Below are 24828 nucleotides of genomic sequence, written 5' to 3'. Positions count from 1 at the left end.
TGCGACAGAGAAGCTCAAGCTGGGCGAACGCCCCTGCCTGTCTCTTTCAGATGGCCTGGCTGGGCGAGATTCCTGCACTACCCGTGTTTGGAGACGGGACCAATTGCATTCCAGCCATTCATGTCGTTGATCTGGCAGGGTAAGAGACTCCAGGAAGTGTGACTGTCCTAGGTGATTAATACTCGTAACTCATCTTCAGGTCACAAAGCCCAGACCCTCACACACATCACTGTTGTATTATTCATTCTTCACAGCTGCATGCAGAAGGCACTTAGCACCGCCGTTTTGTGTCTGATGAAGCATTATCCACTCCCGGTTTGCATACTTCCGATCACGAGTGTAGCTTCATCTCCTAGAGCCCCCTGTCAGCCAAGAAACAGCTCTGGGAAAGAAAGGGTTTGGGGCACCCATGCTGGCCAACCCATTTCTTTTCCCCTTTGTCTCAAATAAGATGGGCTTCTTTGTTTCAGTTTTTATCTTATTGTTATTGTTGCAATTATTATTATTATTATTATTATTATTATTATTATTATTATTATTATGAGCTATCCCTTGAGCTCAAGGCCTTGCTTGCTAGGCAGGGTTTGTTGAAGAGTTTGTTGAAGGGGCTGTGGGGGGAGGGGGTGAGCGGGGAGACAAACTTGCAGAAGCCAGTCAGCAAACTGTAAGCCTGAAGCCTCTCCTCCACCCTCTTTGAGACAGGGTCTCAGTCTCCTCAGCCTCCAGCCTTAGCTTCCCCAGTGGCAGAATTCAAATCTTATACAAGTCCTATAAGTAAGAAAGAAATAGTTTTTCCTAAGGCTATGGTCTGTGAACTCAGATTCCAGCTCCCCGGAGGGAAGGGCTGGGCGAGGGAGGAGATCACGAGGACTCTCACAGCCTCAGAAGCAAGGAATCAAAAAACAACTCTTTCAATAGACACTGTTTCCACATTAAACAGATGCCAGTTAGCACAAGATCGTTCCTAGGGTGAGCAGGGGTTAGAGTTTTGCGTTTGTTTTAGGGTCAGAAGAGGTTAGCGATCAGCCAAGCTTAGCTCACTCCATTCTAGGTTTGCCTAATAGACACGAGGGTGTTAGGATATAGAGCTTAAAAGTGAAGGGTTGTCTTTCTCCAAAAGCCTAAAGAATCTTTGGCTCTCAATGTAAAACATTCCAACTCTCAATTGGCCCCACAAGGAGCTCTCTGCCCTGGGGGGAACAAGTCTGCAGAGATGGCTTTTTGTAAGCACTTGAGTCTCACACTTGGCCTGAATTTTCCACACTCCCTAAACCTCCCAACCCAGTCCAGGTAGATGCTGACGCAAGCAACAGGGTGGGTAGCTGGGTCACTGTTCTTGAAATTCCAGCCTTGTGTTCCAACAGTACACGGTAAGGTCTCTCATCATAAGATGGGGACAGTCACAGCAGCTGTCCTGACACTGGTGTTGTCCTCACCGTAGGTCACCTCTGCGTGACTTCCTTAGGTCAGTTGACAAATCTAGAGTCTGTATCTCACTTTGCAAATCACTGACCCCCAAGCACAGTAGTGAGACTCACGTGAGCCATATGGTGATGGACAAGCCTTCCTGATGTGAGGCCAGGGTCAGGTCCTCTTCCTGGAGTTGGGAATTGTGTATACTTAGAAACCAGGATACATCTGGGCTCATGGTCCTGTTAATGATAGTTACCTAGGAAGCTGAGGCAGGAGGATCAAAAGTTCAGGGCCTGCCTAAGCAAGTGTAAAGCTAGCCTGGGCAATTGAGTGAGATCCTGTCTCAAAATAAATAGGTAGAAAAAAGAGCCGAGGCTATGGCGGCCAGCGGTAGCATCGCATACCTAGCAAGCAAGGCCTTGAGCTCAAGGGATAGCTAATAATAATAATAATAATAATAATAATAATAATAATAATAATAACTGCAACAATAACAATAAGATAAAAACTGAAACAAAGAAATAGAAAAGTAAGTCACAAAGAAAACAGGCTTGGGACCCAAATGTATATGTGTTCAGATCTGGCTGTCTTTGCCCGGGGTTCTTCAGTTTGGGACATGTCACCTAGCTTTTTCATCCCCACTTCTTCGTCTGTAGACAGCAGACATAGCCCCACCCCGATCTTGGTGGACCTTAAGTGCGACCCCTTATCAAAGCGCCAAGCACCTCCCTGGTGGTGGGGGGGGCGGGACAAAGGTCTGTTTATCTTACTGTTTTCCTGTCTGATTATTGTCCCCCCTTGTTCTACAGAGTGATCCAGAACGTCATAGACCACGTGCCTAAGCTTCACTACCTGGTAGCTGTGGACGAGTCTGTCCACACCCTGGAAGACCTGGTCAAGGTACAGTGCTCTGTGTCCTCATACCCCAGGGGCTAACTTGAGTAGCTGCAGCCCCTGGATGCTAGTTACTGACTTCCTGTGCTAGCAGGGCTTGGGGACACATAAAATGTCCTTAAGCCTCAAACTGGCTGTCTGTAACTGTAGCCTAAGAGTTGGGAAGTTACTCCCCCAAAGACCTTTGTCTAATATGTGCCCGTAAGAAATCAAGAAAGGCCACCATTGGGTCTGTGACACTTGGCCTGCAGGACCAATAGAAAGGGTCATTCAACCCACGGGCACTTCTAGGCTCTCTAGACAGGGGTCAGCTACCGAGTCAGCTCGGTCAACGGGTAATCCAGGGCAGGAGCAAGGATTAAAATGAAAATTAGACAACACTGTAGCATGACCCCAGCCAGTTCTGAGGCTGAGGTGGGTTTATTTTTTTCCCAATCTGCTTTTATACTATTTTAATTACAAGTATTAAGGTCAGTTCTAGGTTGAGGAACAAGCAAGGCAATAAATGAAGTCCCTGGATCACTGTATCAAAGGGCTTATCAGGATGACCAAGATATCTGAGCCTACTTCCCTGTCCTAGCCCAAAGTCAAAGTCTTGCCTGAAGGCTACTTCTTTGTTCTATCCCCAAACCAGATTCCTGCCTGAGCTTACTTCCCTGTCCTGGCCCAATGTCAAATTCTTGCCAAGCAGCTCCAAAAGCTCTCCACAGGTCAGGCAGCCTCTGATAGTGCCATCTACTCACAGCTCACCTGGCCCAGCTGCTGTGGCCTCCTCTGGCCCTTGCTTGGCTCCTGGGTACTCACCCTTAAGATGCAGTTCCAGGATCTGCCTCCATAGCCTTCCTGTCTCCCTCTCACGCTCCTCAGGTGTCTCCAGCCACTCTTTAACACATCATTACATTCATTCAGTGCGCACTATACACACAGTGCTCCCACACCGCACACGTAGAGGTCAAAGGACGCTTTGCCGTGTCAGTTTTCTTCTCCATTGTGTGGACTCAGGTGACCAGGACTTGGTGGCAAGTCCACTTACCTGCCCAAAGTTGTGTCTCCTCCATGTACTTTAGTCTGTACGGATTACTGTGACAAAAATGGACAAAGTAGGCAGGTCAGGAACCATGGGGATATGTTGCTCATGGTCCTGGGGGGCGGGGGGGGGGGGGGAAACGACAACAAAGTCCAAGGTCAAAAGGTCAAGCACTGGCCGATTTAAAGGCTGCTGAAGGCCTCACAAACAGCACACCTCTGTGCCCACCTCACATGGGAGAGAAAGACAGGGAACTCTCCCGGGATCCATTTCTGAGGGAGGGCACTGCCCTCCTTCTCTCTCGGGGATCTCACCATCACGACCTAGCAGCCTCCTCCATCAGACACCTTTACCTCATGGGTTAAAAATGTCAGTGTGTGAGTAGGGAAGGGGGGGGCACAAATATTCAGAATGCCTAAAGATAAGATTGATGGCAAATTTTAATAAAAATAGAATTTAATAAAAATGTGTTGATAGAGCTAATCAGCTTTATCCTTAATTGGTGAGTTCGGGCAGTGAGAGCCCCCACTGAGCTATACTCAAATAGTAGGATTTGAAGGTGGTTGCCCCCCATCTCCCCAACACACACATCCATTCACCTACCCCCACACAAAAACAATAAAAAAAACCCACTGTCTGGGTAGTGTCAGGTCCTTTGCGGTTACATCCCTTCTCCCATCTAAGGGTTAAAACAAAAGGAATTTCCAGTTCTCAGGAGAGAGGGAAAAAGGTCTGCTGTGGCATCTGTCCCTTGGTGTATGTAGGGAGCATCTTTCAGTTTTGTTTGCTTATATGACCCTTAGCCTGAGGGACTCCATTTTGTTTTGTTCTGGTCTGTTGGAGCTCAAGGCAGGAGCTCAGTCTAAAAACACTGGGCTCTCTTCTCCACACATGTCTAACAGACAGTTGCACGGACTCTGTTTGTCCAGCCGCACACATCCCACAGGGCAGTGATCTGTACACATGACTGTCTCCTTCCTGGACCTCGGTGGTCCCTGAGGGAGGAGACCAAGCCTTGCTCATCTCTGCTTCCGGGTGTTTTCAGAACACGTGAGGGTATGATCTGTGTACTGTTTTGAAAATGTCTCATAGCATGTGTGCCTCGTCACGTTGTCACGTTCACATTCACTTGAGTCTGATGTCAAACCTTGTAAGCAAACCAAATAATACCTCTGTTTCTCCCTAACAGTGCATCAGCAAAAATACCGGCCCTGGAAAAATCCAGAAAGTACCCAAAGAAAATGCTTTCCTGACAAAAGACTTGACAGTCAGTATAAGGAAAAACGTTGCTTTCAAGAGCTGTTTCCCTATTTCCCTAAATAATACTGACGGGGCAGAATGGGAGGAGGCGGGGTGTGGATGAGAGAATTTTTTCCTCTATACTTATTTGGAGGAATAACCATGAGATTGAATTATTTTTAAGAAGTAGATGCTAGCTGGTGTAGCAGTGAATGTTTGTAACCCCCACATCCGAGGTAGAGGTGGAAGGATCAGGAGTTCAAAGGCATATCATTAGCCAGCCTGGGCTATGTGAGACCCTGTCTCACAAACGAACAAAGAAACAAAATAAAGACAAAATATATACATTGAATAGTAAAATATTCTAAAGGGCTAGGGCCAGGCTTGAGGGGCATATAGCTACTAGGGAGGCAGAGGCAGGAGGATCTAACTCCACCGCCAGCCTGGGCTACAGAATGAGCTCAAGGCTAGCCTGGGCAACTAAGTGAAACCCTCTATCAAAATAAAAAAAGGCTGGAGAGTGAACTCAGTGGAGTGCTTGCCATGTGCAAGGCCAGTGTCCAGCACCACACAACAGAAGGAAAGTCTCAGAAGGCTAAGGGTGGAGTCCTTGTTCATATTCAAGGACCTGGATTCCCTTGCCAGCATTGGTGGCGGGGTGGTGGCAAGGGTAGACATGATAGCCTATACCTGTGATCCTAGCACCTGGGGGTGGGAGCCAGAATGTTAAAAGTCTAACCTGGGCTATGTGAGTCCCGTCTTAGAACAGAAAAGAGAAATGAATGTGTGGAGAGGGAGGAGGGAGGACTGGAAAAAAGTCTTAGTTTGGAGTCCAGCGTCTTCTTAACTCTCTAGCTGTTTGTCCAACCAAAAGATAAACGAGGCCACTAGCTCCAGAGAACAGATTTGAAGAGCCTTTAACAATATCTCAGGGCTGGGGCTGTCGCCGACTGGTAAAGAGTGTAGGCGAAGCCCTGGCTCCCGCCTCCAGGACGGTGCTGATGCAGGGATAGACAGCAGGTGCTCCGTAGACACCGGGTGCCAGGCAGGGTGCCCGACTTCCGCTCAGTGTACCAACACTGGCTTCCTTTAACAGCTGTAGCGACTTTGGTCTTCGATGACTGTCAGACGCTAACCAGACACTCTCCCCTTGCCCTCAGCAAGAGTATCTCGACCACTTGCTGGTGAACCTGAGGATGGAGGCCCTGTTTGTGAAGGAGAACTTCAACATCCGCTGGGTCGCCCAAACAGGATTCGTGGAGAACATCAACAGCATCCTCAAAGAATACAAGCAGAGCCGGGGATTACTGGTAACCGCCCTCCCTTACTGCTCCTCGCTCCAGATGTAAGGAAAAGTCCTTGGAACTCACTGCCGGTGCCTCTGTACCAGCAGGAGGGTTTCCACGTTAAAACATCTGAGCACGTGGTTCATGTCTGACACGTTTCTCCGGTCTTATAACCGGCACGCGTTGTACATTAAAACTTGTAGGGATCCGCCTGCCTCTGCTTCCTGGGTGCTGGGATTCAAGCCGTGCACCACCTCTCCCAGCATCAGAGTAGTGGTTTTAACAAAATGATCAAAAGGGAGAAGCAAGTTGTTCATGAGTTCAAGGCCAGCCTGGGCTACATAGTGAGCACTTGTTCAAAACAAATGGACGATAAATAGATCCTTTTTTAAAAAAAATCAAAATAATTTAATTTTAAACTGCTGAAGACCAAGTTCAGTCCAAAGACATCTAAGGGACAATGTAGGATGCTGTGCTTCTTAAGAATGGTCCAGGACAAATGAACAAATGAAACTGGTGGTATGTAAAGCCAGGGTAGTACCTCTAGGTCTCTAGGTGTTCCTGGACATTCTCTTTCTCTCTCCCTCTCCCTCTCCCTCTCCCTCTCCCTCTCCCTCTCCCTCTCCCTCTCCCTCTCCCTCTCCCTCTCCCTCTCCCTCTCCCTCTCCCTCTCCCTCTCCCTCTCCCTCTCCCTCTCCCTCTCCCTCTCCCTCTCCCTCTCCCTCTCCCTCTCCCTCTCCCTCTCCCTCTCCCTCTCTGCCTTTCTCTCTGTCTGTCTCTCTCTTATTCTTTGTTGTTTGTTTGATTTTTTTAAGCAGAGTCTTATATAACACACCCTGGCTTATTTCTCTCTCCAGTTTGTTGAGCCTGGCCTTAACCTTGTGATCCCCCTGCCTCCACCTCCCCAAGTCCTGGGATTACTAGCTTGTACCACCACACCCAGCATCCTGAGCGTGGCTTGTTGAGTTGTGTTCCCCACTGGCCCAGGTCAGTGCAGGTCAGAGCACTGATGCTATTAAATTCCCATGGGATGAATGACTCTGAGCTACCTCATTAGGGGGCGGGCATCTTCAGGATGATGGGGTAGCAATCATAGTGGTAGGGTGTCTTAGTTTGGGTCTCTATTGTTGTGAAGAGATGCCATGACCATCACAACTCTTACAAAGGCAAACACTTAATTGGGGCTGGCTTACAGTTTTAGAGGTTTAGTCCATTATTGTCATAATAGGAAACTTGGCAGTGTTGACAGACATGGCGCTGAAGAAGCTGAGAGTTCCACATCTGGATCTGAAGGCAGAAGGAGACTGTAACACACTGGCCAGACTGGAGTTTATACAATCTCAGAGCCCGCCCCCCAGTGACACACTTCCTCCAACAAGGCCACACCTCCTAATCATATAACTCCCTATGGCCAAGCATTCACATACAGGAGGAGCCTATGGGGCCCATGCATGTTCACACTGCCACAGATGGAACAGTTAGAGGTCTGGCTGAGTTGCTGAAGTCAAACTATTCCAGTCCCAGAGACTGGAAAAGAACACAATCCTGAAATAACACCCCTTCTAGCTCCAAAGCCCGAAGAGATATATTCTCTGTTCTCTTTCAGCCAATCAAGATCTGCATTCTTGGTCCTCCTGGTGTGGGAAAATCCAGTATCTCTGAAGAGCTGGCCAAACACTACAAACTGCATCACATCAAGATGAAGGATGTGATTTCCGAAGCCATAGCCAAACTGGTAACCCGCTCAACTACTTTATTGAGGTTCTGCCTCCAGCCTGTCCCAAGTCCATCCCATCTTTCCCCCGTGTCTGGAACAGTTTTAGTTTAGTTTAGTTTTGAAGCTTATTGTATTTTTCTCAGTCTAGTATCAGACTTTATTTACTATCTTTTTAAAAAGATTTATTTATTTATTTATTTTATGTATATGAGTATACTGTCAATGTCTTCAGACACACCAGAAGAGGGCATCCCTATTGCAGATGGTTGCGAGCCACCATGTGGTTGTTGGGATTTGAACTCAGGACCTCTGGAAGAGCAGTCGGTGCTCTTAACCACTGAGCCATCTCTCCAGCCCTACTATCTTTTTTTCAAAAAAATAATTTTGTTAGGAATGGTAAAGACAAGGTATGCATCTATAAGTAATTATGAAAGGTCATTTTAGGGGGTGCTGGGAATGGAATCCAGGGCTTTGTACATGCTAAGCATGTGATGTACCACATAGCTACACCCTGGTCTAAAAATCTTGAGTTTTATAAAATGTGTTTCCTTCAAGTAAGGTACACATTAGGTGCTGGAGAGATAGCTCAGAGGTTAATAGCACTCGCTTATAACTACTTATACTGAGACCCTGCCTCAAGGGCAAAAATAAAATAAAATAAGTAGAGTTAAAGAAAGCCTTAAGGCCCTTATCCATCTTGGGAGATGCACACGTCCCGCAGATTTCCCAGGCTCCCGAGCCAGATGACTAGTGGCACCCTCAGCGCCAGGGGTAGTCAGCCTGATTACCCTCGTGGCATGCAGGAGGCGATTGTGGCGCCCAAGGAGTCAACGGAAGGAGAAGAGGAAGGTGAAGAGGAGGAGGAGGAAGAGAACATGGAGGACGCCCAGGAGCTCCTCGATGGCATCAAGGAAAGCATGGAGCAGAACGCAGGTGACGCCCAGAGAGCCGGTGGGGCGAGGGCTGTGTCAGGCTGCCGGGAACGGGAACGGCTTTAACTTCCGCTTTGGTTCTAAAATGCTGTCTGCAGGCTGGAAAGATACTCAGTTCTCAAGAGCTTTGTCTTGTTTTCCCAGAGGATCCTAGTGTGGTTCCCAGCACCCACACTCCCATGTCATAACCTATAACTCTAGCTCCAGGGGATCTGATAACCTCTGGACTGCGCAGGCACTGCCCTATTGTGTGCAAATGTACACACACACACACACACACAGAGAAAAAAATCTTTCTACCGTGTCCTGTGGTATACAAAACATAATAACCAAAAGATATATAATTCTTTATCTCATTTTCCAAAAAAAAAAAATGATTTGGTGACTATCTGATAATCCCCTAATTTAAAATATTAATCAGGAGTTGGCAGTGTAGCGTTGCGATAGAACCGTTTCTTAGTGTTCTCAGGGCCCCTTGCTGTGAAGCACATGATACGTGATCAAAGTACATGATCTTACTTTAGTGCAGAAATTCTAACATCCGCACACAGACCAAGCTGCATATAGTCAATGTTTGGGACTCCCACCTCAAGTGGCTTCCTTGCTTTCTTCTCCCTTACTCTGCTCTTGTCAGTGGCGATTTCCAATGCCCCGGGGTTGCATGGAGGCTAAGTGGGCACTAGGTAACAAGGACACAGTGTCCTCAGATGGCAGAATGCACTGGAAGCTTGCTGCTCTTTTTGGTGTGGGGTGTGTCCTGTGGCATAGACCCTGACTGTCCTCCTTGACCCTCTAGGTCAGTGGTTCTCAACCTTCCTGATGTTGTGCCCCTTTAATACAGTTCCTCATGATGTGGTGACCCCTCCCCCCAACCATAAAATCATCATTGCTTGCTACTTCATAACTGTAATTTTGCTACGGTTATGAGTCATACCGTAAACATCTGACATGCAGGATAACCGTCATGTGACCCCTGTGAAATGGTCGTTGAACCCCCAAAAGGGATCAGAATGCACAGGTTGAGAACTTCGGCCTTAGAGATTTCTTCTGCAACACCACACCTCTGGCACCAAGATGGAACGCCTCCCGGCTGAACATCTCCACAGTGGTTGGGAATCTGATCCCCAACCCTAATGAAACAAGAGTCGCCAGCAGACACCAACCTTAGGGGTTCCAACACCTGCCACCTGCCCCAGAGGTAACAACTGTGAAAAGGCAGGAAAGAGTTTACATCACAGTGGCCCTTTGGGGGCAGATAGAAAACGAACAGTTCATCTTCCAGCTACTAACACAACTTTATAGCAAGAGAAGACGAGGGCAGGGTGAGGGGTATGCATGCTTATAGCCTTGATCACCATGAAGCCCAGCAGATCATCCAAATCCAGTTCTTTAGGACACAATGGGGAAATCTTTGTCTCCAGAGAGACAAACCCATTCCCAAGAAATGGTGGTTCAGGCTTTGGGCCGATCTCTGAGGTCTGTCTGTGAGGTTCTGGTGTTTTCAAATCCAAGGAGACTGCAGGCTCAGGGCAACCTCTGTTATCACCGTGTCCTCAGACTGGGGGTGGGGTGACGTGTGTGTGTGTGTGTGTGTGTGTGTGTGTGTGTGTGTTGGGGAGATTGGCATGGCAGGCTTTAGAGGAGTTCCCTGAGTGGTCTAACATGGTCTAACACGTCTATCTGCAGAGTTCAGGGGGGTCTGACCTAAAGTACAGAGGACGGAGGAGCAGTGACTGCAGTGATGCCTGCCCTCCAGTCCACTTTTAGTTACTTTGTGGGCCCAAGTGAGGAGGCAGTGTGTTTTAAGCAAAAGCAGTTTCTTAAGTACCGCTAGCTCAGCTGTTGCACTGACTACAAAGCATCCAGGTCACCTGTGTAGTATCCCACACAGGGGACACACCACTGCCAGGGGCTCTTTGATCTGCTTGCAGAGAACAGACCCTAGTTCCAGCCCTTAAGTGTCTAGTTACATCCCCCTGCCTTGTAAGATCTTTGGTCCTCCTAGCCTCTCTCTTAAGTCCAGGTTACCTCTTTCCCTCTTGTCATGGGCTGGGCTGATCTGGAAGAGAGCAGGTTTGAACATACATACCTAAGTGTAACCAGCTGACCTGGTCTCCTTTCTGCCTTGCTGTGCCCATGAACAAATGAAGTTTAAATAGAAATTTACCCAAGGGGAATGGGACCACCACAGAAACAGGCTAATATTTGAAGACACAGTGAGGCCTCTGCCTTGCCACAAGACCTTTTGGAACCATAGTCTGGTTTTAGAGACTGTCTTTCTCCTCAGCCATTGTTCTCTCCCACCTTGGGCAGGGGAGGGAAATCTCTCAAGATAAGGCATTCCATGGGAAGGAACTATGGAAAGAATCTGCTGAATGGAATGTTTAGAGACAGTAAGGACATTATGGCTGGGGATTAGGAGCCCAAACAGGTCACAGTGAACTGTGCAGGCTCTAGAGAAGAGGCCTAGACATCCCATACTCAACCTACAGAGTGAGACAAACATTGTCTCTTTATTGATTTATTTTGGTGTTTTGAGATAGGGTCTCCTTGTGTAGCCTAGTCTATTCTCAAATTCACTATTCTTTTGCCACAACCTCTCCTAGTTGGCACCTCAATGCGCATCCTCACTTCCTACAAAATTAGAGGTGTTTATCTGGTCTTCTCTTACTCTAGGAAGGTCTTCCGTTTCTCAAGTACGATGATTAGTTTTAATTGTCAACTTGGCACAACCTAGAATCACCCAGGATGAGAGTCCTAGTTAGGGATTCCCCAGACCAAGTTGGACTGTGGGTATGTCTGTGGAAGATTGTCTTGATTGTTAATTAGTTCGGGAAGACTAGGCCCACTCTGGGTGGCATCATCCCTTAGGCAAGGGGCCGGGACCATATAACATAGAGGAAGAGTTAAGCATGCATGCATTCATTTCTCTCTGCTCCTGACTGTGGATGACGTGTCTAGCTTTTTAGTTCTTGCCACTTTGGTTTCCCTGCACTGATGAACCATGAACCTGTAACTGTGAGCCCAAATAACCATTTTCCCCTACATTGCTTGCGTCATGATATTTTAATCACAGCAACAGAAACTAGGACATTAAGTTTGTCCCTAAATCCCTCCTGTCTGTGTTTACTTGAACTGAGAACATGAACAACGTTGAGTATGTTTGAACAAAACAAGACCTTTGAACCCTCTACAGGGACAAGTGTCCAGCACACCTGGGAGCATATTCTTCCCTCACGTGACCCTCTCAGTTCCAAGGTCTCCAGCAGCACCAGTTTCCCACCCCCCACCCCAGGAAAGTAAGGCACGGTCCTGGTCACAGCTCCCACCCCCACCTGCCCTTCAGCCAGAATGCCTCAGCTATGAATTCTCTAAGCTCACGCTGTTCACTTGTGTCAACAGAGTCTGGCTGGTGGGGTTTATCTGCGAGTTTTATACTAAGAATTAACAAATCTTCACGCTCCTCTTCACTTCCTGTCTTCCCTGAGCACGGGATACTGGAGAATCTCGCCTTGGCAGCTACTTTTAAACCCCACATTTGTAATTACGAATGTGGATTAACAGCAGCATTTTAATTATTCTTAATATTGGGAAAGACAGACTGAAAGTTAAGAGAGAAGAAAACCAGGTGGCTATTTAAAAGCTATGTCCAGTTGGGCTTCACTCGTTCATTTTAAAGCAGACAAGTCCAGCTCTTATGGAAAGCACTGTAGAAATTCCTAGCATAGTGAAGCATAGATGGGCAAGTGGGGGAGCCGAAGGGGGACCATGAGTTCCAGGATAGCCTGGGGTTAACAGACAGACCCTGTCTAAAACCACAAAGGGGGCTGGGGAGATGGCTCAGATGAACAACTTGCTGCTGCCAAACCCAAAGACCTGAATTCAGATGCCTGGCACACGTCTGTAGCCCTAACCCTGGGAGGGTGGGGGCTGGTGCACAAATAGATCCCTAGAGCTGACTGGCTAGCCCGCTACCCGCATTAGGGACCTCCAGATTCAGTGAGAGTCCCTGTCTCAAAATCTAAGATAGAAAACAGAGCGTGGTGGCACATACCTTTATTTTGGCACTCTGCAGGCAGAGGCAAGTGGATCTCTGAGTTTGAGGCCAGCCTGGTCTACATGGTGAATTCCAGGACAGCCAGGGCTATGTAGAGAGATCCTGTCTCAAGAAAATAAAAATCAGGTGGAGTGGATGGAGCGATGGCTCTGCAGATAAAAACACCTGTTCTTGCAGAGGACCTGGATCTGATTCCCAGCACCCACATGGTGACTCACAACCATCCATAAATCTAGTTCCAAGAGATACAAAGCCCACTTCTGACCTTCTCAGGCACCAAGCATGCACTTGGTGCAAAGCACTCACAACAAAATAAATCTAAAAGGTTTTTTAATTAAAAAAAATTAAAAAGTAAGATGGAGAGCAACTGAGGAAGACACCTGACAGTGTCCACGTGGACACACGCATGGACACATTGGACACATGTGCTTGTGTATGTGCCTCCCCCCACATCACACACACACACACACACACACACACACACACAGGAGTCTTATTCTATCTTTGAAAAGGAAGTTAACCCTCCTCTAGGAACAGGAATGCATCTGCTAAGCAAAATAAGAAAGGAAGTCACGTGATGCAACACACATGGAAAGTGCATGCTCTCTTGTCTTTAGAGGCTTTTCAAGACAGGGTCTTTTTGGATAGCCCAGATTGGCTTGGAACTCACTATGTAGCCCAGGCTAACCTCAGACTCTCAGGAAGCCTCCTGACTTAGCCTTCTGAATGCTGAGATTACAGGCATGAGCCTTGTAATCTTGTTTGTGGAGCATCTATTAAAAATAAGTCAAGAGCCGGGCAGTGGTGGTGCACGCCTTTAATCCCAGCATTTGGGAGGCAGAGGTGGGTGGATTTCTGAGTTTGAGGCCAGCCTGGTCTACAGAGTGAGTTTCAGGACAGCCAGGGCTACATAGAGGTTGTAGAGAGGAGAAGAATGAAGGTTGGTGGGAGAGGTGAGTCAAGAGACACAAAATGAGAGGACTGGAAAGATGGTTCAGTGGGTGGGAGCACGGACTGCTCTCGCAGAAGACCTGGGTTCACTCAATTCCTAGTGGTGCCCACACAGAAGCTCACAACCCTGCATAACTGTAGTTTCAGAGGATCTGACATCTGCTTCTGACCTCCACAGGCACCGAGCACTTATGTGGTACACATACATACAGACATACAGGCAAAACACCTATTCACATAAAATAAAAAAATATATATCTCTTTAAATAAAAAAAATTATACATGAATTGCTGATGGTTGTCCGCTCCTGTATGAGTGCTAGAGACTTAGAAAGCAGGGTTCTCCGGAAGGGCAGCCAGTGCTCTTAACTGCTGAGTGTCTCTCCAGACTCCAAAATAAATGTTGCTTTTATTTTGTTTTAAAATACAAAATGGCAGATATATAGGGAAACATGCACAACATGGAGAGATTACAGTTTACATTCTATTTGAACGATTTTTGTTAAGCAGAGTTTTGGTGCTCTTGTCACAAGTAAGACATGTTGGAAGCGTTTATCTGCTTCTCTATGGTTACCATTCTATTTCCTGCATTCACTGCATACACTGTACTGTGACACTCAAATGAACAATGTAACATGTATCCCTGAACACGTAGACATAAAGGGCAGTCTCCTGTCTCAGACAGAGCTCAACAATGTCCAAAGGTCATGAATTATCTCTAGGGAGGTAAGAGTTGACTAGAGAAAGGCACGTAGGCAATCTCTTAGTGTACCCCTCCGTATTACTTTTCTGTTGCTGTCATGAAACGCCATGACCAAGGCAACTTATACTTTACTTGGGCTTACAGTTCCAGAGCAGGAAGAGTCAGTCTCTCTTGGGGACTATTGGGAGGCATGACGGCAAGCAGCAGGTGTGGCAGCAGGAGCAGGAAGTGGAAGGCTTACATCTTCAGATCCAAGAATGAAATACAGGGAAAGCAAGGAGCTGATGAGACTATAAACACTCAAAGCCCACACTCTGTCATGTACTCTCTCTGTCAAGTTGGCAACCTCCTATAGTTCCCAAACCCAAACAGCGCCACCTACTGGGGACCAGGGGTTCAAACATCCATGCCTGTGGGGGACATTCCTCAATTCAAACCACGGTACAAGCTACACCTCTACTATTCCAAAGTGACCAAAAACTGGTGCCGGAACTCCATTCTCACCTACTGGACACACCTCTCTTCTGAATGAGCAGAAAATAAAGGCAACCCTCAGGGTTTAAAACAAACCAGATGAGTGGGTGAGAATCTCAGCTAGATGCCTGTAACCCCAGAGCTAGGTATCGAATGAAGAGGCAAGGTGGCTGGGGCTTGCTGGCTACCAGGCTCGCTCCAGGTCCAGTGAGAGAACCTGTCTCAAGGGAGTGAGGTGGAGAGTGAAGGAGCAGGGTCCCCAGCATCTTCATCTGGACTCTATGCAAAGGCACACTCACCAGTGCAATATACGCACATACATACATATGCACGCACACACACTTTTATGCACACCAAATGGAGATGAATAAAGAGACACCCTAGAAAATGAAAACCAACTGCTTAAATAAAGTCCATGTTCAAATAAAAGTAAGTCCTTTGATTTTTTTTTTTTTTTGAAGTTTGGATTTACTTCTTAACTTATTTCATTATGCCAACTACAAACCTTACAGGAAGTGGTGTGGAATCATTTGGGAGAGTCAGCTTTTGCTAAACAATACCTTTGACCTCTTGTTCACTTCAGCATGACACTTGAGTTTCTGAAAGACACGATTTTCTGAATCCTTACTACCAGTGACATGTGTGACATGGGGAAGTAGAAGAAAGGAAAGGTTTTTGCTTTACTTTGCTTTGTTTGTTCATTTTGAGGCAGAGTCTCATGTAGCCAGGGCTGGCCTCAAACTACTATATAGTGAAGGGTGGTCTTGAATTCCTGATCCTCCTGCTCCTCACTCCTGAGTACTGGGATTACAGGTGTGTGCCACCATGACCTGTATGCAGTGCTGGGGAATCAAACCTGGGGCCTAGTGTGTGCTGGGCAAACACTGTCAAATGGACTATCACCTCATTCTTTTTTTTTTTTTTTTAAAGATTTTATTTATTTTATGTATATGTGTTCATTGTAGCTGTTTTATCAGACACACCAGAAGAGGGCATCTGATCCCACTGCAGATGGTTGTGAGCCACCATGTGGTTGCTGGGAATTGAACTCAGGACCTCTGGAAGAGCAATCAGTGCTCTTAACCACTGAGACATCTCTCCAGCCCCAATCACCTCATTCTTTTTTTTTTTTTTTTTTTTTTTTTTTTTGGTGTTTCGAGACAGGGTTTCTCTGTATAGCCTTGGCTGTCCTGGAACTCACTCTGTAGACCAGGCTGGCCTCAAACTCAGAAATCTGCCTGCCTCTGCCTCCCAAGTGCTGGGATTAAAGACGTGTGCCACCACTACCCGACATGTGCCACCACTGCCCGGCTATCACCTCATTCTTAATTAGATATATATATATATATATATATAAAAATATATATATGTATATATATTTATATATTTATATGTATATATATTTATATATATATAAATATAAATATACATATATATATATATGTATACGTATACACATACACACACACATATATATATACACACACATATATAATATAATGTTATATATTATATATATACATATATAATACGTGTGTGTGTGTGTGTATAAAAATCTCGGCTGGCCTGGAACTCACGGTGTAGCCTAGACTGGACTCAAACTCATGTTCTCCTGTCTCAGCTTCCTCTGCCCCAAAGCCTGACGGTGACTCCACACCCAGCTTGAGAGATATTTTAATGAGATCATTTTTGTTGTCATTCATAAACTGATGACAAGCAACCCCAAAGTATTGATTTCACGTCACAGATCCCTGGTAAGCTGAAGGTGCAATGTGTGCCCTGGAAGCGTCTTTGGGGCTTTGGGAAACACACTGGCTTTCAGTCCTCATCAAGCCATGGACAGACAGGCTGTGTCTGAGCATGGTCACAGCCATAGCTGGATGGTAGTGGACTGAGGGGGAACCACAGCACACTGCCACTGAACTACCAAGCCCACTGTAGAGCGGACTCCTCCCTCAGACTCTCCTAACAGTTTCCAGGAACTCTAGGTTGGCGCTAAAGAAAGAACTGACCAAAGGGCAAAGGTCAGAAATGTGACAGGGAGGAGGAGGGTGGGGGCAGGGTGAGCACAGTCTGACTACAGCTTCATTTTCCCTTAAGGACAAATTTTATTAATTATTATTCAGGGTGCTGGGGTACTGGGAGTAGTAAATCCAGGGGTGTCCCCAGCAGGAGCTGAGCCTCTAAGTCTCTGGCCTCAGCCCTTTTGGGAAGCCTTTGAAAGTCAGTTTGAGTTTGCTCTTCAGATCTAGCAAATATTCACTGAGTACCTCCTTTTGTTGGGGATGGATAAGATGGAGGTGTGTATGTAAAACACAGGGCCTTGTCCGTGCTGAACACATGCTCTGCCACTGAGTCTCAGCCTAAACGTGTACCTTCTTTTTTTTTTTTTTTTTTTTTTTTTGGTTTTTCGAGACAGGGTTTCTCTGTATAGCCTTGGCTGTCCTGGGACTCACTCGGTAGACCAGGCTGGCCTCAAACTCAGAAATCCGCCTGCCTCTGCCTCCCAAGTGCTGGGATTAAAGGTGTGCGCCACCACCGCCCGGCTAAACGTGTACCTTCAATGGATCATATACTAGCAAAATTGTAAAGTATAGCTGATAGGTTATTTCTCCGCTGCTGAGACAAGCCGATTCAAACTAGATTACATAGAGGCAGGTTTATTGAGAAGCTGCTTTCTGTGCCCAAGGATTGAGGCCAGGAGTGTCCCAAGTGCTGGCCACCACTACCTGGCTTCAAACAATAACTTTTGTTCTCTTGTAATAATTGTCATGTCCGCAGGGCGTGGTTGAGCACGCCTTTAATCCCAGCACTTGGGAGGCAGAAGCTGTCGGATTTCTGAGTTCGAGGCCAGCCTGGTCTACAGAGTGAGCTCCAGGACAGCCAGGGCTACACAGAGAAACCCTGTCTCAAAAAACCAAAAAAAAAAAAAAAAAAAAAAAAAAAAAATGTCATCTCCAAGGCTTAGTCCCAGAAGCTTCTGGCCTCCATACAATCTTATCTAGGCCTAGAATGTTTTCAGCCTCTGAGACTTACTGCTGAATAAGCTCACCCCTTCCTAGTTTTTTCTGAACTCTGGCTGGCTGATTCAAATCAGCTGTTCTAGTTCAAACTCCTCTCTAGATTAATTCAATCTGGCTTCTCTCCTGACTTGCTGTGCTTGGCCTCATACTAACTTCTTCATACTAACTGTTCTAATCTTCTAGCTCCTTCTCGTTCTCTGGCTTGTTCTCTCTTCAACCTGTAAAATGCCCCCAGGAAAACTGCCTCCTCCTTTTTTGCTCTTTCTTTTTTTTTTTTTTTTATTTTTTTTTTTTTTTTTTTTTCGAGACAGGGTTTCTCTGTGTAGCCCTGGCTGTCCTAGAACTCACTCTGTAGACCAGGCTGGCCTTGAACTCAGAAATCCACCTGCCTCTGCCTCCCAAGTGCTGGGATTAAAGGCGTGTGCCACCACTGCCCGGCTGCTCTTTCTTATCTTTTCCTCTCTGCACTGCCCCTTAAGTAGCTCCCACTTCCTCTCTCTTCTCTTGAGAGTTGGGCATATACTATTCTGTCAAATCTTTCTCTGATTTGTCACCTTATCTGCAACTCAGTTAGACATCACTTTCCCACATGGTGCATCCTTCCAAAAACTACTTTTACCTTCATTGTTTGGGGTTAAAGGTGTGTACTAAAGTCTTGTCTGTATTCCAGCCAGAGGGATTTAAAGGTGTGTGCTAAGGCTGAGCCACACCACAACTAGAAGTAGTTTTGGTTTTTTTTTCCCCCCCAGCAACTCTTGGGGTTCACAGTATGATCAAACACTGGAATACTGTTTCACTCGGCTCCCACAACATAATTTATTTACTCGACATGTTAAGGTCAGAACTGAGGGTCAGTGAGATGACTCAGGAGTAAAGGCAACTGCAGCCAAGATGCTGGCCTGCGTTCTAGCTCCTCTAAGACCCGTGTGGTAGGTAGCAGGAGAGACCTGACTCTCACAAATTGTCCTCCGACCTCAACATGCACCCGATGGCACGCGTGTACCCACAAAATAAATAACATGTAAACATTAATAATAAAAAGGAGGGGGGCTGGAGAGATGGCTCAGCGTTTAAGAGGATGTGCTGTCCTTGAAGAGGTTCCAGGACCTCAGGCAGTTTATAACCACCTGGAACTCCAGTTCCAGGGGATCCAATACCTTCTAAGGCCACCCCACAGACACTTGATGCACACAGTCAGGCGCGCGCACACACACAGGCACACAGCAACACGTACATACACATGCACGCGTGCACAACCGCACACTCGGCAGCACATAAACTAAAGATCAAAAGGAAGCTTCAGAGTGGTGGCACACGCCTTCAATCCCAACGCCCTGGAGGTAAAGGAAGGCAGATCTTTGTGAGTTCAAGGTCAGCCTGGTCTACAAAGCAAGTTCCAGGATGGTCAAGGGCTCCACCGAGAAACCCTGTCTGAAAAAACCCAAAATATAAATAAATGAATAAACAAACAAACAAATAAATCCAGAGGAAATTCTTTTAGCGGGCAGGACTTGACCCCACAGAGCACGATGTCACACGGGCTATGTCACAGATGGTTTCCCAAGCAGCCCCTGCCCCTGCTCACTCTTTCCTGTAGCTCAGCTCGCCCCTGCTTTAACTTTGCAAAAGAATGGGAGTCTTCAATGACATGTCCGCCCATGCAGTGGTCTCCGGAGTTTAGAGCATCCTCACCTGTATGGAGCGTGTGTTGCGGTAACTTATATGTGTATGTTTTGTTTAGTTTTTCAATCAGTAACTTATATATGTATGCTTTGTTTTTCAATCAGGTCGACTAGAAGACCAATATATAATTCGATTTGTGAAAGAAAAGCTCAAATCTATGCCTTGCAGGAACCAAGGTTATGTTTTGGATGGCTTCCCAAAGACCTATGATCAAGCAAAAGACCTATTCAACCGTAAGTGTGGGTGCTCTCTCTGTTCTGAGTTCAACACTCTCTTAAGTTGGAATCTTGTCATTTTGTTGGTCTTCTTAAATCTGTGTTTCTAATTTACCTTGCTTTTATTTATTTATTTTTTTACAGTCTTATTGTTGGGGAAATATTTACCCAGTTAATTGAAAAACAGGAGAGACTTATTTCTGACTCTTTTCTACGTTTTATTTTCTGAGAAGCTCAGGCTGACTTTGAACTCTTGAACTATGTAGCAGTGAGTGACCTTGAACTTCTCTCAACCTCTTGCCTCTGCCTCCAAGTGCTTGGATTCCAGCCACAGCACGCTGTGCCCACTGCCATGCTCGGCTTGGTTTGCGGTACTCGGCTTATGGCCTCTAAGTTTCTTTCTTTTTTAAATTTATTGCATTTATTTACTGTAGAGAGTTTTTGAGGTAATCGTGCGGTGGCTTGTGTGTGTGTGTGTGTGTGTGTGTGTGTGTGTGTGTGTGTGTGTAAGTCAGAGGCTGCAGGAATAGATTTTCTCCTCCCACCACATAAATTCCAGGGACCGAATTTGAGGCGTGGAACTTAGTACCGAGCACCTTTTCTCTGCAGAGCCATCTCTGCAAACCTCTTGTTCTCTAGTTTTGTTTTATTGTAGCACAAACACTGAGCATAAGACCTACCTCCTAGCTCGGCATGGTAACACACACCTTTAAATCCCAGCACCCGGAGGTAGAGGATCTCTGAGTTCGAGGCCAGCTTGGTCTACAGATGACACTCCGGGACAGCCAGGGCTACATAGAGAAACCCTATCTTGAAACTCACCCACCCCCAAATCTACCCTCTTAAAGTTGTACCCTGTACCCTCTTATTTGCTTGTCTTTTGGTATAAGTTAGATCCTCTGACACTAGGACAGTAAACATCCTTCAAGTTATAGACAACGCAGGAGCCTGAGCACCTGTGACAAGGGGATTTCCACCCTAGTGTCCCAACCTAGATGTGACTCCTCCCATGTCTGTCAGAGTAACTGTCCACACGTGACAGATGACAGCTCCACTGTCCTTGGCTGCTGCCATCCACTCGGTCCAAGATGGTGGCTTCATGCCACCGATGATTATATGTACATCTTTAACTCTATACAACTGCTTACAGTCACGGTAGCTTCCAGTGCCACTCTTCTTGACAGCAATCATCGATTTCTATTTTATATGGGTGTGTTTGTTTGTTTCTCTTTTTTTTTTGAGAAACAAAAACACCAGGCCAGTTTTCTTCTGTGACTTTGCGTGTTTCAGCCCTCAACCTCCCCCCCCCACACACACACACACAATGTGGGAATCACCCAATGATTGTTCTCCTGTTACTGGCGTATTTCATTTAGCTGTGGTCCTCAAGTTTGCTCATGCCGTTGCCCCTCCTTTTTAAGGTGGAATAGTCTACACATACTGCCCCTCCTTTTTAAGGTGGAATAGTATTCCACTGTTTACCCAGACCACAATGCCTTTATCAGTTTGTCGACACTGGGTAGAGTTATGAGATGACTTCTAAGCTCAATGTTCTGTTTATGGCTGCTTTCCATTAATGATTGCTAGTTAAAATATGGCGGCTGGGGATACAGCTCAGTCCATAAAGTGCTTGCCATGCTCCGAAAGCCAGCTGGGCATGCTGGCTTGTGGCTATAACTCTACTGTGGTGGTATACAGACTCTTGGAGCCTGATGACCAGCCAGTCTAGCCAAATCGGTGAGTGCTAGGTTCCACGAAAGACACTGTCTCCTAAAAATAAGGTAAAAAGTGATGGAAGAAGGCACCCCACATATACCTCAGGCCTCCACATACATGATCACACAGCGTCACATATGTATACATCCATACAAATATGTACACATGTATGTTCACAGTATGCCATCTGAAGCCAGGCCTAGATGGCATATCCCTGTAATCTCAGTACAGGGGAGGAAGAGGCCAGAAGTTTGCAAGTTTAAGGCTAGCCTGGGCTCCATAATGAGAGGCTGAGGCAGAAGAAGTGCTGTGAGCTCAAGTCCAGCCTATGCTACAGTGTGAGCCTTGTCTCGAAAAGCCAAAAATGTTTTTCTAATTAAAAACGAGTATTTAAACTTTTCTTGTGACCCCCCTAGTAATTCGGTAAAAAGGCATAACCACATACATTTTTGTTTTACTAGAGGAAGATGAGGAAGAAGAAGAAGAAATCAGAGGCAAAATGTTTCCCTATGATAAATTAATTACACCTGGTGAGTTGAAAATATCTCTCCAATAGTGTGTGTGCCTGTGTGTGTGTGTGTGTGTGTTTGTGTGTGTGTGTATGTGCAACTCTGGGTATATATAGGCATGCACATGTAGACACACGCCTATGAGAGTCAAGGTCAACCTTAGGTGCCATTTTTCAGGAGCAACCTACCTTATTTTGTGAGATAGCATCCCTCATCAAACTTGGCAGTTACCAATTCAGCCAGGCTGTCTGGCCAGCAAGCACCAGAGCATCCCCTGCCTCTGTCTCCTCAGTACATTTAGTGGGTGACACCACACCGGTCTTTTCTCTTGGGTGCTGGGGATTGAACTTATCTTCAGGGAAGAATTTTTTTTTAAAGGTTTACTTTCTTTTTAGTGATACCTATGCATGTGTGTTTGTGTGTGGGTACGTGCACATGTGTTTAGGGCCCCTCAGAGTCCAGAAGCATGGATCCCAGGAGCTAGAGAGCTTTGGACTGCTCAGGTCAGGCTGGGGGCCAAACCCTGGAACTAGAACTGTGCTCCCTTTGAAAGAGTGTGTATATATGTATTTTGGAGGCAGGGTCTTTCTTTGTAGTCCTGACCTCCCTAGAACTTAAAATGTAGATCAGGCTGGCCTTGAACTCAGAAAGATCTGCCTGCTTCTGTGTCCCAAGCACTGGCATCAAAGATATGCACCACCATCGCCAGGCTCCAACAAGCATTCTTAGCTGCTGAGTTATCTCGCTAGGCCAGGAATGAGAGTATTGTGGGCTCTAGAACCAGTGACAGAAACATGAAATGCCCAAAAGGCTTTCTCAGATACCTCCTTCATGTAGACATACACTTTAGAAAAAGAAGGAATGAAGTTAATTGCTTTTAAAGCCCCGGGCTGCCTGGTTTAGGATCGTGAAAGGCCTCTGGGGAGTTCATTTTCCATGGTAAAGCCTATTTGAGTCATGGAGGCAACTGGAGGCAATTCTGTTCAAAATGGCTCAAGCACTGAGCATGATCAAACCTCACTGAGGGCTGAGTGATGGCTCAGGTTAAGAGCTGACGGTGAGTTTGAAAGAGATCGTCTCCATAGACCATGCGTTTGAACACTCAGAGCTGTGCCTCTTTGGAGGCAGTATGACACTGATGGCAAGACAGCCTTTAAGAGTTAAGATACATTTGTGTGTGTGTGTGTGTGTTTGTGTGTGTCTGTTTCTGTGTCTGTCTTTGTCCTCTGTCTGTGTCTCTGTCCCAGTTCATGTGCTCTCTCTCTTTGTGTGTATGTGTATATGTGAGTCTGTCTCTGTGTCTCTGTTCTGTCTTTCTATCTCTCACTATCTGTCTCTGAGTGTGTGTCTCTCTGTCCTCTGTCTCTCTTTGTCTCTCTGTCCTGTCTTTCTGTCTCTCAGTCTCTGTTTCTCTGTGTGTGTGTCTGTGTTTGTCTCTCTGTGTGTGTGTGTCTGTGTCTTTCTGTCCTGTCTTTCTGTCTCTTACTCTCTGTCTCTGAATGTGTGTGTGTGTCCGTGTGTATGTGTGCGTCTAAGTGTCTCTCTGTCCTCTTGTCTCTCTCTGTATGTCTCTCTCTGTCCTGTCTCTGTTTCTCTATGTATGTATCTGTGTTTGTGTCTGTCTGTCTCTCTCTCTGAGCTTGCTGCTCCAGCTGCCATGCCCGGCCCTTCTCATGGCAGTGATGATCTCCCGTCCCTCAGGAACCATAGCCCAAATAAGCCTTCCTCTCATAAGTCTCATAAGTCGCCTTGGTCCTGGTGTTCTATCCCAGAGACAGAAAGTAACTAATACAGGGTTCTTGCTGCTCTTTCAGAGGGTCTGAGTTTGGTTCCCAGCACCACACTGGGTTGCTCACCCCAGCACTAGTAGATCCAGTGCTCCTCTCTGGGCTCTGATCACTGCTCACACATGGCATACATACACACTGACACATATGTAACTAAAAATAAAAACAACAAAAAAGGAAAAACAAGCAAAAATCCAGAAAAACAACTGTAAAACCTTATTTTGCATCTCCTGTCCTGTGTCTGTGGGCCAGACATGGTTAGCCATGGCCATCCGTCCCAACTCTGCTGTGCTGATCCCAGCATTTTCTCTCCTTTCCCCAGAATTTGTGTGTGGTCTGGATGCCTCTGATGAGTTTCTGAAGGAGCGGGTGATGAACCTCCCGGAGAGCGTGGTGGCAGGTACCCACTACAGCCAGGACCGATTCCTCCGGGCTCTGAGCAACTACCGGGACATCAATACAGATGATGAGACGGTCTTCAACTACTTTGACGAAATTGAAATTCACCCGATACATATTGGTACGAAGTGACCTTCAAGACCCCTGGTACACGTGGCACTGGGACTGTGGGGCTGAGGGAGGACCCGGGTTTAAAGTGTGCCTGATAAGAGTTCGGGAAGCCACCTTGAGGGGACAGCCCACCTGTCTCTTCTTCCTGTTTCCCAGTGGGCAGTGATTGGGGCTTGCAAGTCAGGCACATTTCACGTGTACACTTGAACATTTGTACTTAATTAGAGAACTATGGGAGAGTGGGGAACATCCCTAAAAGTATTGATAGAAAGATCAGGAAGGCCTGGGAGAGAAGCATTAACAGCAGGAAGGACGGGAGGCATGACTGGGCAGTGACTTCATGCCCACCTTCTGCCCTGCCCTGTTCATTGCCCATGTCTGGCATTTGGCTTCACCTCCACACCAACAACAGGGGCATGACATAAGAGCAAAGGAAGAGATCCTTCTAGGTGAGGGATGCCTCATAGTCAGAAATGCAGGACCTCAAGAGGATCTGAGTAGACCCTAGGAAGGGGCCTGGATCCATCCATCATCCACCCACCCATCCATCCATTCATCCATCCATCTATCACCCATTTATCCACCCATCCATCCACCCACCCACCCACCCATCCATCCATCCCCCATCCATCCATCCACCCACCCATCCATTCATTCATCCATCACCCATCCATACATCTATCACCCATTTAT

At 46.5% G+C, this 24828-nt stretch overlaps 1 protein-coding gene across 2 annotated transcripts in view; it reads left to right on the top strand.

Annotated features, from left to right (window-relative positions):
• Ak7 (adenylate kinase 7) overlaps positions 1–24828 on the top strand; it is a 70074-nt gene that overhangs the window by 31045 nt on the left and 14201 nt on the right. For both annotated transcript variants that reach the window (XM_076921256.1, XM_076921257.1), the window contains 9 exons: positions 51–139; positions 2223–2313; positions 4524–4601; positions 5734–5883; positions 7466–7594; positions 8380–8509; positions 19503–19631; positions 21791–21859; positions 23948–24145. In XM_076921256.1, the coding sequence (XP_076777371.1) occupies positions 51–139; positions 2223–2313; positions 4524–4601; positions 5734–5883; positions 7466–7594; positions 8380–8509; positions 19503–19631; positions 21791–21859; positions 23948–24145 (1063 nt within the window). The remainder of the gene's footprint in view (positions 1–50; positions 140–2222; positions 2314–4523; positions 4602–5733; positions 5884–7465; positions 7595–8379; positions 8510–19502; positions 19632–21790; positions 21860–23947; positions 24146–24828) is intronic.

The sequence above is a fragment of the Arvicanthis niloticus genome, chromosome 23, assembly GCF_011762505.2.
Source record: "Arvicanthis niloticus isolate mArvNil1 chromosome 23, mArvNil1.pat.X, whole genome shotgun sequence".
NCBI lineage: Eukaryota > Metazoa > Chordata > Mammalia > Rodentia > Muridae > Arvicanthis > Arvicanthis niloticus.
This window is presented reverse-complemented; position numbering and strand designations above follow the sequence as displayed.